At 37.5% G+C, this 17,215-nt stretch overlaps 4 protein-coding genes and 1 long non-coding RNA gene across 12 annotated transcripts; 3 read left to right on the plus strand and 2 right to left on the minus strand.

Annotated features, from left to right (window-relative positions):
- The first annotated feature begins 25 nt into the window (after window positions 1-25).
- On the plus strand, window positions 26-4,548 carry LOC105834627 (Bardet-Biedl syndrome 7 protein homolog). The gene is made up of 13 exons (XM_012677259.3): window positions 26-663; window positions 924-1,122; window positions 1,231-1,399; window positions 1,731-1,807; window positions 1,871-2,123; window positions 2,201-2,466; window positions 2,549-2,738; window positions 2,833-2,913; window positions 2,980-3,123; window positions 3,201-3,322; window positions 3,396-3,505; window positions 3,578-3,857; window positions 3,910-4,548. The coding sequence occupies exons 1-13, from the start codon at window positions 519-521 to the stop codon at window positions 4,037-4,039; spliced, it is 2,166 nt and encodes a 721-aa protein (XP_012532713.1). The 5' UTR covers window positions 26-518; the 3' UTR covers window positions 4,040-4,548.
- LOC105834625 (zinc finger protein 37) lies at window positions 4,259-8,637 on the minus strand. 2 transcript variants are annotated; one of them, XM_012677251.3, is made up of 8 exons: window positions 8,372-8,637; window positions 7,162-7,484; window positions 6,549-7,103; window positions 6,302-6,458; window positions 5,990-6,226; window positions 5,768-5,910; window positions 4,746-5,401; window positions 4,259-4,665 (listed from the first exon to the last, which is right to left on the minus strand). In XM_012677251.3, the coding sequence occupies exons 2-8, from the start codon at window positions 7,408-7,410 to the stop codon at window positions 4,647-4,649; spliced, it is 2,016 nt and encodes a 671-aa protein (XP_012532705.1). In that variant the 5' UTR covers window positions 7,411-7,484; window positions 8,372-8,637; the 3' UTR covers window positions 4,259-4,646. The 2 variants fall into 2 exon arrangements, with proteins under 2 accessions (XP_012532705.1, XP_012532707.1); XM_012677253.3 differs by having other exon boundaries at window positions 6,549-7,082; window positions 8,372-8,635.
- Window positions 8,638-8,732: 95 nt separating this feature from the next.
- Window positions 8,733-13,870, plus strand: LOC105834626 (transmembrane protein 184C). 6 transcript variants are annotated; one of them, XM_012677256.3, is made up of 7 exons: window positions 8,733-9,107; window positions 10,013-10,329; window positions 11,139-11,175; window positions 11,265-11,542; window positions 11,834-12,040; window positions 12,123-12,338; window positions 12,502-12,799. In XM_012677256.3, exons 2-7 carry the CDS (start codon window positions 10,082-10,084, stop codon window positions 12,797-12,799), a joined length of 1,284 nt encoding a protein of 427 aa, XP_012532710.1. In that variant the 5' UTR covers window positions 8,733-9,107; window positions 10,013-10,081. The 6 variants fall into 6 exon arrangements, with proteins under 6 accessions (XP_012532710.1, XP_012532709.1, XP_012532711.1 ...); XM_012677255.3 differs by lacking the exon at window positions 8,733-9,107 and adding an exon at window positions 9,144-9,431; XM_012677257.3 differs by lacking the exon at window positions 8,733-9,107 and adding an exon at window positions 9,144-9,422.
- LOC118647481 lies at window positions 13,802-14,767 on the minus strand. The gene is made up of 2 exons (XR_004964741.1): window positions 14,669-14,767; window positions 13,802-14,599 (listed from the first exon to the last, which is right to left on the minus strand). It is a non-coding gene; the product is annotated as an uncharacterized LOC118647481 (long non-coding RNA).
- Window positions 14,549-17,117, plus strand: LOC105834623 (thymidylate synthase). 2 transcript variants are annotated; one of them, XM_012677250.3, is made up of 5 exons: window positions 14,549-14,690; window positions 14,865-15,100; window positions 15,719-15,982; window positions 16,072-16,334; window positions 16,435-17,117. In XM_012677250.3, the coding sequence occupies exons 2-5, from the start codon at window positions 14,875-14,877 to the stop codon at window positions 16,642-16,644; spliced, it is 963 nt and encodes a 320-aa protein (XP_012532704.1). In that variant the 5' UTR covers window positions 14,549-14,690; window positions 14,865-14,874; the 3' UTR covers window positions 16,645-17,117. The 2 variants fall into 2 exon arrangements, with proteins under 2 accessions (XP_012532704.1, XP_028049542.1); XM_028193741.2 differs by lacking the exon at window positions 14,549-14,690 and having other exon boundaries at window positions 14,759-15,100.
- The last annotated feature ends 98 nt before the right edge of the window (window positions 17,118-17,215 follow it).

Consider the following 17,215-nt stretch of genomic DNA (forward strand, 5'->3'; position numbering starts at 1 on the left):
TCTTTTTACACGGACAAAAATTCGTCGCCGGAAGACGTCATGTTCTTATCAATACGCGTTTTAATAAGTTTCATCGCGATTTATAATTTTTGGGAACCAATTCGTCGGAGATATCGATACCTCTCGAACACCTAATTCAAATCAATTTAAAATTCAATTTAATTTCGAATCCGTAATTACACACGTGTGGAATAATTCAATTGTTGGATGTCGATTTATGTGCAAAAATTCATCGTGACGAGAAATGTCAATCGACACACGTTTTATTCGTATTTTTATCAGGGAAACCGGTTTGTTGTGACGCGCGTTGCCATAGTTAAATTGATCGTAGCGTTACATTTCACTGCCGCTTCAATATTCTCGCCGCTATTTTGCATCGAAAGACTTGTGGGATTCGTAAAATTGACGAGCTGAGACATTGATATAATTTTTAAGCAATTCGATAAACAATGGCAACAATTTAGGTCAGAGTCTTTGGTGAGACAATTCCAAAATAATTCAATTATCGATCAAACGCGATGACGTTGGCGCTGTCGAGGATAGATTACACGACAGTGGGAGTCACCTCACGTGGCACAACAATTATATTTCCGCCTAACGAGGCGACGAGGCAACCGCAAAAGTTTGCCGTTGCCGATCACGATGGCGTGCTGCATATATATGGTATAATATACTTTTTTTATATTTTCTATTTTTTATTTTTATTTTATCACGATACAAAGATATTCCAGCAAATGAATATATAGTCATAATTGATTAATATTATTCTGACAACAATAATACAAAGATAAACATGAACAATAATACAAAGAAAAATTTTAATAACGCAGTCTTCATTCTCTTTTAATATTAGTGTTAAATAAATATATTATAAGACATCTTAAGTATTCGAGAATTATACTAAATCATCCTTCTTCGAACAGGCATGAAAAAAGGGGAGCTGCAATTGTCGTTTAAATCCCTGCCCGGTCCAAAAATCGAGAAAATGGTCCTTGGTGGCTCGATAGGTATGTTGAGGGATAAGATTTTCATTGCGTACGGCAACTCCGTGAAGGGATTCACGAGAAAGGGCAAGCTGTTCTTAGAGTTCGATACCAGCCTAATAGATCCGATTTCCGCGATGTAAGCTTATTTACATTGAGTGTTCAATTCTTACGATAATATATTTTTGACATATCTCGCAATTCTGTTATCACGCTAATTATGTGATGAAATGTTCCACTATTGTAGGTATGTCCTTGGTCCTGATCTCGCGGCATGCGCCCGTGATCTTTATCATCGATACAGGGACTGCAAGGACGCCGACTCGTACCTGACTGGCGAAACTCTGCACGACGTCGTGCTCTTACCCGGAGATGGCAACGTGGTGTACGCTATTTTAGCCTGTGCTGATTGCGCGGTAAGACATCACGATTGATTTCGCGCGAGCGTATTCCAGAAGGTATCATATATTTCGAACTCCAATCGAGAAAGGCAGCAAAGACTGGCTAAAGAAGTTGTACCTTTGAAAGAATAACAATCGATTATCTGATTCCATTTCTATTTCTTAAAAATTATTATTAAAAATCTCAACACTGTTTTCAATAATTGTTTCTCATTAATTTTACCTGGATGATGGATTTAAATCTCAACTCTTTTTTGCAAAAACTTACAGAGAAACTTACAGAGTAAGAAGTTATTTTCCAAGAATGCATCTACATCTGATTTGTTAACGCAGCTCTACTTTTCAGGTGCGCGTTCTGCATGGCACGAGAAGCCCAACAGTCCTAAGACTACCGAGTACTCCTACAGTGCTTTCCATATACAGGTATTACTGATCTATCATGCACAGCATTTCACATGAATTATCTGATAATACGTTTCATGTCAGAGAAGGAGAGATCTACTCGAGAGATCGCGTCTTGGTCGGTACCGCGGACGGCAGAGTTGGATTGCTGATCCTGCAGGGCAACAAAACGCTTCGAATCACCTGGCTGCTAACTTCGACAGGCTCGGGAATTACCTCGTTAGATACTCATCAGTTACAGGATGGTATAGACATCCTCGTCGGTCGACAAGATGGAGTCATCGAGGTGTACACGTTTCCCGATGAGGACGTATCGTCCATTCTGCGTTTTCATTACGTGAGTGATGATCGTAGCTGTATTCAAGTTTTCGTTTAATTAAATCATACTAATTCAGAGATGAATATTCATTGTAGAACGCCGGCGAGAGCATCAGTACAGTCGTAGGTGGGATAATCGGCGTCGCCAATTACCCGGAGGTTCTTGTCACGACTTATTCAGGCAGAGTATTCGGATTGACTACCAGTCCTCCTGGTCTATTGGAAGCGGGACAGAGCAACGTCGGACTGGCGCGGTTGAAACTAGAGATACAGCAACTGCAGGAGAAGCTCAATGAAGAGAAGGAATCAGCCAATTTTATGCCGGACCCTCTGGCACCTTTGATACTAGCAGTGAATCATAAGTAACAACAAAATTATTTCGTACATTACAAACAGATTGATTAATTAATCAGGATTAAAATTGTAATTAAAATCGATTCACAGAATGGTGTTACACAAAGAAGATGCCTCGTATTCCCTGTCCGTGGAGCTGGACGCGTCAATCGACAATATTCTAATACAATCTGACACGCCCATCGACCTACTGGAGACGGAAAATAATAGCGCGGTGGTCAGCCTGTCCGCTTGCGATCCTAGAGAGGGCAATTTTGTCCTTGCTACCTATCGATGCCAAGTAATTTTCTTGTAATTCTCTGAAATAATATAACCTTTTTGAATTTTAATAACATCTGAAAATACAAGCTTTGTGAGAAACTATTTGTAAACAGATCAATACAAATCGTTTGGAAATGCGACTGAGGTCCATTGAGGGTCAACCGGGTACTTTGCAGGTCTACATAACATCTCAGGTATTCTACATGTTGCTTCCCGAATTCTAGATATATATTTACATTAACATCTCCGATGATTTTCAGGTACAGCCGAAACGCTGTCGTAAAATCTCAGTTCCTATTTACGCCTTATCTCTACATGTTAGACAACACGAGGATGATAATAACACCGCGTCCAGCGGTCCGTTTAACGAATTGAAACTAAATGGCAATTTCACTATTGCCGAGGTACGCTTTTTTTTATTCTATTAATCTTATCGCGAGAGAAATAGTCTTCTATGTTCTCACTTGTATTTCCGTCTCAGATGCACGCGTGGCTGTCTTTAGCATTACCAGACGTGCCCGAGAGACCTCATGTTAACGAGGGTGAAGCTATTTTAATATACGTCTCATCCTTCATCGGAACGGTCCTCAAATGCAAATATAAGTGAGTTTATAATGTAAAATCAAGTCTACATTCACAAAAATCAAGTCTACATTAATCTTTTGATAAACTATAGGAAAGGTAGCGCACTTTTTCTCGGCGAAAACATATCCAGTATTATAATTCTCAGAGACATCTTAACAAAGGAAGCGACAAAGCGAAAGATAAAGCTAGACGTGTTCTGCGGTATTTATTAACAATAGTTACATAACTTTTAAAAGTTGTAAAACGAAATTGCAAACATAAATCTTTCCGTAGAGGTAGCGGAAGGTAGTATATCTAGAGTCTTGGAGTTAACTCTCCCGCGATTGAATGCAGCCTACGATTTAATTCAAAAAATAAAAATTCTGAACGCTCTTGAGGAGTGGGAGCTTCAGTCTAATCCGAGAGAGAACTTGTGCACCGAGTATCAAGAGTTGTTAGAAAAGGAGACGGAAATCAGATCGCTTATGGCGAAGGACACTGAGATCCTCAACAGACTGCACGCTGTCATCACCGACTTATACGTAGATTGGGAACGAGCGAAGCGATCTCGAAGGTAAAAATAAAATTTTTGTTATGATCTAATTATAATATCATTTATATAATAGGATCAGTGGCCAGGAGGCTACAGCAAGGCTCAAAGATGCCCTCGAATCCAAGGACTTGGCTACCATCTTGCAAATTTTCATCGGTAAAACTGACGTAAGCGGGCCAAGTCTGATACCCGCTGCTATTTAAACTTTTGGAAATTACAAATGAAATGGACCAATGTATTTCTATAAACATGTTCAAGTAAAAAATATATTTTTTAACGCTAATTCACAATATGTATATATATAAACGGCTAAAACGTACAATTACATAATTGTACAATCCTAATCTTAAAAATGTACATTTATAGTTAGTATTAATTACAAAGTATGATTACGCATACGTACATACATTTTTTTTCATGAATTTTGGGGTTGTTGCAAAACAGTCTAGTCTCTCTACTTGATTTCACAAATTATTTACTTTTTTTAGAAACTGGAAATATTATATACTATACATTATTTATAGGCAGTGTATTAACGCAATTTACTTATCAAATCTTAAATTGATAAGTTGTCTCCGGTTTAATTTCAAATACACTGATTTTTAAATCTTAAAATACTTACAAAATTATACATAGGAATTTTATAATCACTTTGAATATGCCCAATCTATTAAAAATGTACTAAAATTTCATGATTAAAAGTCGAAAGTCATTTCATGTAATCCTTACATTACAGACCGTTTGAGTACCAATATTCCGTAGTAGATCCCGTGGTGTCAAATATTTTTTTTTATCTCGAGATTTTCAAGATTACATAAAAAAATATTGCCTGCAAAACATAACAAAAACAACACAATAGGAAAAAAGATATTTTACCATCGATCGAGATATATAATTGATTCTACTCACATGCTGTCAGTCGTTCGCACAACCGCTTCTAGTGGGTCTCTATCTGTATTTACAGTGTCCGCCGTAGACGTCACCGTATATTCCAAGTTTTGTCCGCCCGTATGTGGCAAAATGGTTTCTGGATTATCGTCTGGGGGGACAATCTCCACGACGCTCGTTGCTTCGACCTCCAATTTCAAATCTCTCACGAGATCCTGAATCGTTTTTGCTTGTGCCCTCTTGTCTCCCTCCAGCTCCTCCACGTTTTTTCCCTCTGTTAAAATTCTGTTCAAGGATTTATCATTCGTTTTCGTTCGGGAGTGTGTATGCATGTGCCTCTTCATATCACTTCGTACTCGGAACGGTTTGCCGCATACCACGCATGGATGCGGCTTCTCGCCGGTGTGTATGCGACGGTGATTTTGCATGTAACTGCTCGCGCGGAACGTCTTGTTGCAGAAGTCGCAGCGGTAATTTTTCTCGCCGGTGTGAATACGTCTGTGCACAATCAGTGAGTATTTTCGGGCAAATTCCTTAGCGCAATATTCGCACTGATACTGCTTGTGCTCCGAATGGATGCTCGTTAAGTGATACTTTAAGTCGCCCCATTGTCGAAAATGTCGCCCGCATTGCTCGCATTTGTACGGTTTGTCGCCGCTATGAAGTCTTTTGTGCACCTGTTCATAATTTTTTATTAACAAAAAATTAAACAATTATAAATAAAATAAAAATTAATCCTGTGGAATGCTGTTATGAATTTCCACTCAAGTACTAATTAAAGTTTAATTTTTGTTACCAAAATTTTGATAAAACTTAAAATAACATTTAATGAGATTTTTTACACTAAAATATTGTTAATTTAGTTATTCTCGCACCTTATATTTTATAAAATATAAAATGTAATAAAATTCCTGAACATGTAAAAAAATTTAATTGTGTAAATTTGCAGCCAGATCAATATTAATTAACAATAAAATGTTTAATTTAATTTTTATATTATTAATAAAATTAAATTATGCTCCTTGTAGCATATCAGTGCTTACCTTCAAAGCACTAGCAGCGAAGAAACGTTTATTACAAACATCGCACTGATGCGGCCGTTCGCCGCTGTGAGATCGCATATGGTAAACTAAGCTATTTTTATGGTGGAATGAACGATTGCACTGAGAACAGGTTAATTCGTCACCTGCAAGGATGTCATTTTTTAAACTATCTATCGTGAGCGCGTCTACTTTCGAAAGGAGAAGAAAAAATGATTTACGAACTTGACTTTCGCGTTTTCGGTGATTTCTTTTTCTTGGCCGACTGTGGAATGTTAGTCTTTGCCTTCTCGTTAGTAGAGTTTTTAACCTCGCTAACGGCCGATGATCTTATTTGTTGGTCCCTCTGTTGTTGTATCTCTTCCGAAACGCCGGTAATGGTCCATATGGCTGATTCGTTATTCGCGGTAGGTAGTGAGGAGTCCGTGTCGTCGTCGATACGAGCGCCAGCGGTTTCTTCCACTATAAGTGGAATAAAAAAAACAATTATACTTTGTGTCACAAAATTTTAATATCAAGAAGACTTCTCGCTCTTACCAACGTTGCGAATGCCCTCCATGAGGTCTTCAGGTTCACTGAACTCTTCGATAACGGTATTTTCTAAACTGGTCACCGTTTCCGGCACCGATATCGAAATATTAGTGTTTGTCGCTTGAGCTATTCGCGTCTCCTGTTTTACTGGTTCATAATGCACCTGTTGAAATTATATTCGATTACTTTCTACTTTATGCTGTTTAAAGTGCGCATGTATTAGAGTTTAACATTTAACATTACGAATATATACCTTCAAATGTTCAAAGAACTTCAACTGACTGCTAAACTTGGAACTACACAATTCACATTTAAAAACGTTAGCTTGAACTTCACTGGTCGATTTAATTGCTGTATTCTCTTGATTTGATTTGCTATTGTCTTTTCGCGCCGCGTTCTTCTTCGTCTGCTGCTGTTTCAGCTTACGAGGTATTCTCTTCTTGTGCGGCAGAGTCCTCTTAGGTCCAGACCCTGACGTGGCGTCCTCGCTGCTCTCCGTGGATACCTCAATGTCGTACTCGCTCTTAACGTTGATGAATTCCTGCTTCACATTTTGCGTGATCCTTTTAAAAGGTTGCAAAGGCGGATAAACGGACGGAGGAGCAGTATTCGACTCGGGCACCGCTTGAATCGAATACGAATTTACCGGCGCCAAGGTCTCAAGATGCGAAACATCGGGTAGACCAGTTGATGTGTCCTCATGCTGCGACTGGATGGTGTGGAGCTGCTGCTTCTGCTGTTGATGCAGCTGCACTGCAACCAGGGCCGCGGCCAGTCTACGGTCGTCCTGCATCACACAATTCACATTCTATGTGCAAGGTATAAATATACAGTCATTATTGGCATTAAGTAACTCATATTACAACCTCTGTCAGCTCATGTGGCAGTAGGTCGTCCGTCTCGTAGTACTGTGTGCCTGTGCCATAGTCTGTACCGACGCCAGCGGCGCTGATCATATCCACGACCATGCCTTCTGGGATCAGCTCGCCATTCAGTGTCAACAGTGGCACTCCCTTGTTCAGGGACTCACCGTCGGCCCGTTGGATGGTGATGTACTGAGTGCCTTCCATCCCCTCCAGCAGCACCGCCTGCGCCTCCTCTGTTGTGACTTCCATAACTGAATATTTTGGATGCAATAACTTGTAACTGTTCTTCACGCTGAGTTTTCACTGAATTACAGATGCCAAATCTACAGATAAAGAGTTGAGTGTAAAAAAAAATTAATTTCTCGCAAACTCTATGCAATTAAAAATAATTTAAAACTAAAGTAAATTAATTAATTCCAGTGTACACAAGTTTGATTATTCATTGATCCTTAATTGTCATATGGCGATTTTTTAAAGGTCATGTTGAAATCAACAGAAAAACATATAGTTTTTTCCAAGTCCATTAAAATAGCATCATCTACCACAATTTATTTCTAATGTAATTAAATGCCAAAATAACAAATAACATTCTTAGTATCTATACTTTATAAAAAAATAACAAAAGTTTAAATGAAATGTTCAATTATTCACTAATTTCTTGTCACTGTGACTTTAAGTGTCATCATTTTTGCTCCATATGTGCACATAATAATAGTAAAAAAATTGGTTTAAGTAAACGAAAAAATTTATATTCTATTTTGTACAAAAGTCTTACTTATCTATTTAAAATTAAATTAAAATTATTTTTCAATCACTGTTAATAAGATTCTTGTCAGCGCTAGATCATCATGATTAACAAGATAATGCGGTGCTAATAAGATCAAACAATGTCTCTTCTTATCAGATAGACCAGACGGTTCTACCGAGAGAAAACGTTTTTTGTAAGGCGCTTTCAATTCAGAGCGCGATGACGTCAAAATAAAAGGGCGAAAAAACTCCAGAGGAAAAAAATTCGCGCAAACAGATCTGGTCCATGAACGCCCGAAAATAGAGTCGCGTCGACGACGATGGTTTGAATTTGGCGGGGGGGGCGAATGCCTCGGGGACTGACAGCGAGACCAAGGTCACTGCACCCGGACCGCACACGGAAAATCACGGGTAGCGTCGTCGCGACGCAGCCTCGAACGCGGAAAAATACGCTTGTCCTTACCTCCGTTTAGCGCAATTCGCAGGCCCGGCCGGGCCTCTCGTCCTTGCTCCGCGAGCCGCGGGCGACATAAACAAAGCGAAATATTGAAACACTGTAGCGCAAAATGTGACAACAGTGCTTGCCTCCTGACGCCATTAAACCGGAAGTATCCCTCTCACGCCGCTTTGCACAGCGAGGGCCAACGTGCGTTAACGGAAGCCCCTAGGCCACGGTGCAACTTGTGCGCATCCGGCCCTATCGAGCGACGCGATTTTCGCGCGCGATTCCGCTCCGCCGCGAAAAACGGCTCGGTTCGCATTCGAGCGCGACACGACGAAGCGCAGCTTCTTTCAGACACCTTACCATTGTTTTCCCCGATGACTCTCTCCCTTTGTTCCCGGCGCGGGGAAGAGATATTCGTTGTCCACGCTTTGGCCACCCTGTCGATCGCGCTTCGGCGCTCTTGGCGTTACCTGCGCTGACTAGCGCACCGAAGTTGTGGAGAGAAGCAGGAGGGAGAGGAGAACCGCGACCTTCCGGTTTTCGATGGCCGTGCAAAGTGTCGCGAAATGTCAAATTAGTAGACCCGCGGCGGCGTGGTTGTGCCTGTTCGTGGTGACTCCTTCTCGGCGCGGTTTCAAAGCGTCGGTCGCGGCGAACGGGCCGGCGTCCTGCTATCCTGACCGGTGACGTTCGCGACGCTTCTTCTCGATCGCCGATTCGTCGTCGTCGTCGTCGTCGTCGTCGCTGCAAAACGGTGAGTAACCCGCTGTACGCATCGCCGTACCCGAAGGAACGCAAACTGAAAGGGTTAAGAAGGAAGTCCCCCACACACCTACGCGCCTCTGTCACTCAGCTGATTCATTCCCCCTGCCCCGTCGCGCCGCGTCTTCCTTCTCCCTCCCTCCTTTCTCTCTGTCTCCGTCTGTCACGCGTCTCGCAGCAGTAATGCGCAGAGATTTTTCGTCGAGTTTGATGTTACGGGCGAGCGGACGTGCGAACGGAGAACGTGGTCCACGAGGGAAAGACATCATTGCGAGAGCATTATCGCGCGTACTGTCTTTTCGGACAAGTAAACTTTGTAATTATAACCGAACAATATACGTAATTTCGTAACCGAGAGAACCTTTACTCTGTTATTCGGCGCAATGCAATCCCACTCGCTTTTGCTCTAGGCGGACCGATCCGTTAAAAACAGATTTGTTTGAGTCTGCAGAGTGTCTGCTGCAAATTTTCTCCATACAATACTAGCAGAAATATAAGAGAACTCGCCAGCAACAAAATTCGAGGCCTATTCTTTGCGACTGTAATGAGTTGTGATAAAACTTTCTATTTCTCTTACATTTAATTTTAAATATATATTTTGTTTTAAGTATAAATATATACATTAATTTACAGTGACAGATTGATTATAAAAAATACTGAATAAAATCTGCTTATAATCTATTTTGTAATAATTTAAATAAATATGGAGTAAATTATTTAATCACATTTTCTATTTAAACAATTATGAAATTGTATTTCTGCTGGCAAATTGTTAAAATTTCGCTTACTGGTTGCTACGATTTATTTAAAGTAAATAATGCAAAATGCTCTGAGTTTAAGTATTTACAATTCCTGTTAGTTGACATGTCCCTTTAGTGATCTTATTTGCATTTTCAGAATTAGGTGTAGTTGCAGTCGCTGAAATTATGATGTGACAGTGATCCGAAGCATCATCCGAGGAGAGTGATGGCTTCGATCTGCCGACGCTGGAGATTATGGATATTGCCTGTACTGACCTGCCTGTACGCGCTGCTCATCGTTATACTTGTACCAATCTTGCTAGTCAACTCTATTAAGAATGGCTTTAAGAAAGAGGATCAGGGTGCGCTGGTGGGTGGCGCCTTCGTTCTGTTGGCACTGCCCATTGCCTTCTATGAGATTGTTCAACACATGATATACTACACACAACCTAGACTACAGAAATATATAATAAGGTGGGCTATCTATCGAACAGATTCATGAATTCAGCCTTTAGTTTATTTACCACTGTAGATTTACTTTAATCTTAGTTTAAAAAAGTTTTTTAGTTTAAAAGAATGGAGGGAAGTTACTTGACTTTTAATTCATATACATCTCTTAACAAAAAAGCTTTTTGCATTATTTTCAAAATAAAAAGTATCAAAATTTAAGCAATAAAAACGATTTGTTATTAAAAAATATTTTTATAATATTGAGATAAGATATTGATATGGAAAACAATTTTTTTAATTCTGTATAATGATTTCCACCAGTATGTAATAAAGAGAGTCGTATAATTCATTAAATATTTCATACTTTTACACAAAAATAATATGGTAAAACTTTATCGTTTTTATTTCAAAATATATATTCAAGATATGTTGTGTAGATGTATTCTTTAAATTCCAATCTTCTTTATGAATAGTTTTTCAAAATATTTGGTTTCCAATTAGATTACTTAAAACTTTCCTTTTCTCATAAGACTCAATACTAATTTTAAAAAGTCACATTTCAAATTTTAGAAAAATTATGCAATTAATAAATTTAAAAAAATTTAGAAATGTTTATATATGAATCATGTATTTATTCTCAAAATTTGAAAGTTCCTAAATCATGTGAAAAGACTGAAACCTTAACTTACTTTCTAGTTCTAAAACTTTTTCTAGTTCTAAAAACAAGAAAAAATTTATTAAATTGAAATCAAAGTTAAGTTACATTGATACAGATAAACCTTAGGTTTATTAGTCTTCTTTAAATCAATATTAAATATAAAATTTTTTTCCAGGATATTATGGATGGTACCCATCTATGCAGTGAATGCTGTAAGAAAAAGTTACAAATTGTTCTTACATTTTGTCAAAAATTATGACAATATTTACTTAATTTAATGAATCATCTTCTATTTGTACAGTGGTTAGGTTTAGTATATCCTGAGGGAAGTATATACGTGGACAGCTTGAGAGAGTGTTATGAGGCTTATGTAATATACAATTTCATGATGTATCTATTGGCCTATCTGAATGCCGACCATCAATTGGAGCATCGATTGGAGATCTCTCCTCAGGTGCACCATATGTTTCCCCTATGCTGTCTTCCCGATTGGGAGATGGGTAGAGAATTTGTACATATGTGCAAGCATGGAATTTTACAATATACCGCTGTTAGGCCTATATCGACTTTAATATCATTGTAAGAAATTACGATTGATAAAAATACTTAGTGTATTAGTCAATGAATAATAAAAAAAAAGTTTAATATTCTAATAATAATTAATAATAATTACATTTTTAAGTATAAAATATTTTAATCAGATCTATATGGAGAGTAAGTTAAAAAAAATATCAAGTTGTAATTTTTTATTTTGAAGGTATCACATCAATGGTTTTTAATATTTTGACTGGCGATTATTCAATGACTGGTGTAGTGATCGTATATCTAATAGCATGTGTTGCAACATTTAAATGTATATTTCTATTGTAGCATATGTGAATTGAATGGAGTATATGGGGAAGGTGAATTTAGAGGAAACGTTGCTTTCCCTTACATGATTGCTCTAAACAATCTGTCGCAGTTCGTTGCCATGTACTGTCTGGTACTCTTTTACCGTGCCAATCAAGAGGCCTTAAAGCCAATGAAGCCAATCGGAAAGTTTTTATGCATTAAAGCTGTCGTGTTCTTCTCATTCTTGTAGGTATTGCTCTGTAATATCCGAATAATTTGGAAAAAATATATAATAAAGTGGAAAAATATCAATTGTGCTCTTTTACAGTCAAGGAGTGATAATCGCTCTCTTGGTATATTTCGATGTCATATCGAGTATTTTTAACACGGCTAACTCGAATGACATAAGGCATATATCGTCCAAGTTGCAAGATTTCCTAATTTGCATAGAAATGTTTTTGGCTGCGGTGGCACATCACTACAGCTTTTCCTACAAACCATTTGTCAATTTGGCGCAGGGTCAAGCATGGTGGGACGCATTTAGGTAAAATGATTGATGAATGCTATGTGAGAAATACTTTCAAACAAACTACATATAACTTTTAACTTAAGGAAATGTTTGCATCAAAACTAAATTATAAACTACATTTTTATCTTTAATTGAATTGTAAATTTTTTAAAAGTTGGATTAAAATTTTATTTTACAGAGCAATGTGGGACGTTTCCGACGTGCATAATGACATAAAGGAACATTTGGGCGTCGTTGGTTCATCCCTTAGTCGCAGGATACGTGGACGAGGTGCATATCAACAGACTTGGGGAAGCGCGACGGAGCGTACGTCGCTTCTACCCGAGGCCACGGTGGTGGTGAGCCAGGCCAGAAGCGCACCCGCTTGCTCATTCTCGGGCTATAATACTGAAGCCGGACTGAATAATAATCCATCCGTTGGAGATCTCGAGGAGGCGGCCGTAAACGTGCTAGACAGCAATACCATCAATACGTAACCTATACATCCAAGTCCCTCTGCATGGAAACGGTACTTGATCGGATCTATCGCGAGCATCGATGTGCTTTAGCGAATATCGCTCCTTAGTATTAAATTCGAATCGAAAGTGGGAAAAAATATATATAGTTTTACAATGGCATTCTCCAACGTACAACTGTACAAATCATCACGATCACTTATCATATTACGCATATCGCGTCGGAATGTATCTATACGCGATGTCCCAGAACCACCTAAGATGTACCCTGAATCATGATCGATTGGGGAGATAATCTTCCATCAAAACAATTCTTTACACTTTTATTGTATAATTGTACTTAACTATTTTTTGGCCTTTGAATTATATTTCTATATTTTTTAATTAAGAATTTAATTTTAAATTAGAACATGCAAAGTTCTCTCCATTGAAACGTCAAATTTAAAATCGGTTGAACCTCTAGAGAAAAAGGACTGGTGGTCTCGGGACACCCCGCGTAGCGCGATTTATGACTTAAGAAATTTGATACGACAAATGGTGAATTTTGTGAGGAACGTGAATTCGCTTGTTATGTTCTTACTTTGCGAATGACACTTGTGCACTTCATATTACCAAATGATATAGTACCAAATGATAAATACTATGTATATACATTTATACATATGTATACTTAGAGAGAGAGAGAGAGAGAGAGAGAGAGAGAGAGAGAGAGAGAGAGAGAGAGAGAGAGAGAGAGAATATGTGATCTCGGTACGATATTTGTACATACCTCGACCAATGCATCACACATACATTTTACCACATACATTTTCTTTCTTGTATATGTATCAAACGAAGGCCACAAAAACGAGCCGTCCAGATATTAGACGCCTCGAGATATCTTCTATATCTTTTCCATCTAATTTTTATTCTTTCCTGCTTTGTATGTACACACGCGAATGTGTATATCGCACTCTGTATCTATGAATTTAAATTTATTTTACGATTACAGTATATTGGAAATAAAGGCTGTGTACATTTGCATTAACCCTTACAGAAAACTTTGTAATTAATAAAAGATTGAAGATACATTTATTTGCCAATAATACCTAATAAATGACTTGCTTTTTACTTATTAGTATTTTATAACATTTTGTTATTACATCAACTATGAATTGCCAAGTGATTTATCATACAAAATACAATATGTATTGAAGATGCAGAAAAATCGATGCAACAATAAGTTTTATATCTTTTTATCCAAATTTTCTTGTTAATTATTTTAGAAAATAATTTGCTTTTAATAGTTGATAAAAAATAATAACCATTAGAAACAGATTATTTTCTAATAAAGCTGATACAAGATCCTTTAGTACACCAACTGCATTGATTATATCAGATCATTTTCATTATCTTCTAAATTTTTGCAAGATTTTGTAATTCAATGTTTACTTAATTGCGTAGATGTTGAAGAAGAAGCACCTGAAGAACTTGTAAATTATGAAATTGTCATAAAAATTGGATATTTATGATTTGTAAGTTTTCCAGATACTTCCATAAATACTCGATGAAGTTCCAACTTCCAACTCAAAAAATTGTATATGGAAGTACGCGTACAAAATATGTCCTAAAAATATTTTTAAGACCTTTTATATATCACACACACACACACACACACACACATATATATATATATATATGAACACTACAGCAACTATGACTTGCATTGTTCATAACGATCACCGTATGTTTATGGATTCATTCCAACTTGGAAGTCCTTGTCATGTATGTAGTGATTATTTGCCTCTTCGCTCTTCGGGGCGCGCCAGAAACTGCCAAAAACTAAGAATCAGGAAGAGTCACGTGTTATTTACGTTTTCCCGCGCTTGATCGCGTGTCATAACCACTGACCCGACTGAACATTTTGAAGAAGGTATGTGTGAAATTTTGAATATATATATATATATATATAAAATTCCGAGAATTGACAGAAGTTTACGTTAAGTGATTCGGTTTTTTTCTTCGTGCCACACAGATTATCGATTTCCGTTTAACCGCACCATATGTCTCTGGTATTATTGTAATATGATATGTAATATACATATAGGATCAAGGAAATGTCAAGCAACGGTATTGGAACTGGCATCGAGGAATCGTCGCAAGGACACGCGACGCAAGACATGGAGCGGAAAACGAACGGAAAGCTGGATGCGGAGCACGAGGAGTATCAGTATTTACGTCTCATCGAGAAGGTTATTAAGACCGGAACAAAGAAAGCCAATCGCACCGGCGTCGATACCTATTCCATCTTCGGTGCACAAATGCGATTTAGTTTACGAGATGGTAAATGTATTATACGTTGAAAAAAATAGTTTGATAATAGTCACTTCAGTATTTCGTTAATATAATCAAATGTTTAATTGGCATTATTTCACTCAACATTTAGCAATCGCCAAACTTTTTTGGCTAGGATGTACCATTAGGTCTATACGATGAGGCAAAGACAACTGGTAATGATTTCTAGTAAAAGTATCTTTGTAAATTAATTTATAATCATTTACAAAATGCCTTGGTAGAAATATAAAGGCCATCCTATGATAACGTAATTAAGTGGCTTACGAGTTATGTTCATTTCTACTAACATATATTAGCTTTTATCTCAGTTTAACTTTCTTTTTGTCTTTTTTTAATTCTCAAAATAAGAAAAACTGAAATTAAAGTTAATTTATATGGATAGAAATGTGACAACTGTGTAACAATTACTTACAACTTCATTTACGCTAGTATAAAAAGGTCTTAACAGAATTTTGATATGACTGAATGCGAATACCAAACTAGAATTTGTCAACAGTCTTTAGCAAAACACAAGTTTAATATAAAGTCTAAGCTGCCATAATTTTCTCTTTAATTTTGATGACAAACTACCACATTACCAACTAATTTTGTTTACTATGTTTACAGGTGTTTTCCCATTACTGACAACCAAGAGAGTATTCTGGCGAGCAGTAGTTGAGGAACTGCTGTGGTTTATCAAAGGATCAACAAACTCGAAAGAGTTGACAGATAAAGGTGTTCATATTTGGGATGAGAATGGTTCGCGGGCTTTCTTGGACTCCTATGGTTTCACTGATAGGGAAGAGGGCGATTTGGGACCTGTCTATGGTTTCCAGTGGCGGCACTTTGGCGCCGAATACAAAGACATGCGTACGGATTACACAGGACAAGGTTTGACTTTTGATAAAAATAATCTTTGAATAAATCACTAGAATCTTTTTTTTTAGAAATTAAAAATTAAAATTTTATTCTTGTTTTAGGAATAGACCAGCTAAAAGAAGTTATCCATAAAGTGAAGCATTCTCCGGAGGACAGACGTATCATAATGTCAGCCTGGAATCCGGTTGATATTCCAAAGATGGCATTACCACCATGCCATGCTTTCGTACAATTTTACGTGAACAACGGGGAATTGTCCACGCAACTCTATCAGAGAAGCGCGGACATGGGTTTGGGAGTGCCGTTTAACATAGCGTCGTATTCTCTGCTGACTTACATGATCGCTCATGTTACTGGATTGAAGGTGAGAATCGATTCAATCACTCAATTCACGCATCATAAATTCTACAGATGAATCAAACGATAGCCTTGGTTCTATTTTATATTTCCTTTTATTTTTTCAGCCAGGAGAATTTGTACATACAATGGGAGACTGCCACGTCTACGTCAACCATATAAGCGCCCTTGAGGAACAGGTAAAACGCGAACCGCGCGAGTTTCCAAAATTAAGAATAGTCAGAGAGGTCAAAGATATCGACAATTTCACTGCCGAAGATTTCGAATTGATAGATTATAAACCATATGCCAAACTCTACATGAAGATGGCCGTCTGAGTTCTACTATCTCACTCGAATAAGCTTAATCCTCTGAAAGATCTGTGTAAAATTTACATTTCGCTCTCTGGATAAGCCCACATTGTGGGATTAATGAGGCGGCATTAATTTTGCTGTTTAACGTACTTAATTACTAAACCAACATGCTAGAAACTAGTCTTTCTACAAACTAGTATTTATGATCAGTATTTCAGATACACCGAGTTAAGTAGTAGTACTTTCAATTACAATATTTTTTAATATGAGAGAGACGTAAAAAAATTACCTCTAATAGTTCGATTTCTCTTTGCATTTGGGCTGAGATGGTAAAAGTGACGAATATATTTTATATCGTAAATCCCCTAGCTACATATATATATTGTAAGTAAAGTCTTATATACGCATATACATCTAAGTCTATGTATATATGTGTATATTTAACTAAACTTCACTTTCTAAGAAAAATTATATTTTCGATAAATCTGTACCTTAAATGTATATATATCAATATCTTTCAACACCCATATCTCATCCATGATCCATGCAAATCTATCACGACTCATATTCTGATATATCCAATAAAAATCATCGC

The sequence above is a fragment of the Monomorium pharaonis genome, chromosome 10, assembly GCF_013373865.1.
Source record: "Monomorium pharaonis isolate MP-MQ-018 chromosome 10, ASM1337386v2, whole genome shotgun sequence".
NCBI lineage: Eukaryota > Metazoa > Arthropoda > Insecta > Hymenoptera > Formicidae > Monomorium > Monomorium pharaonis.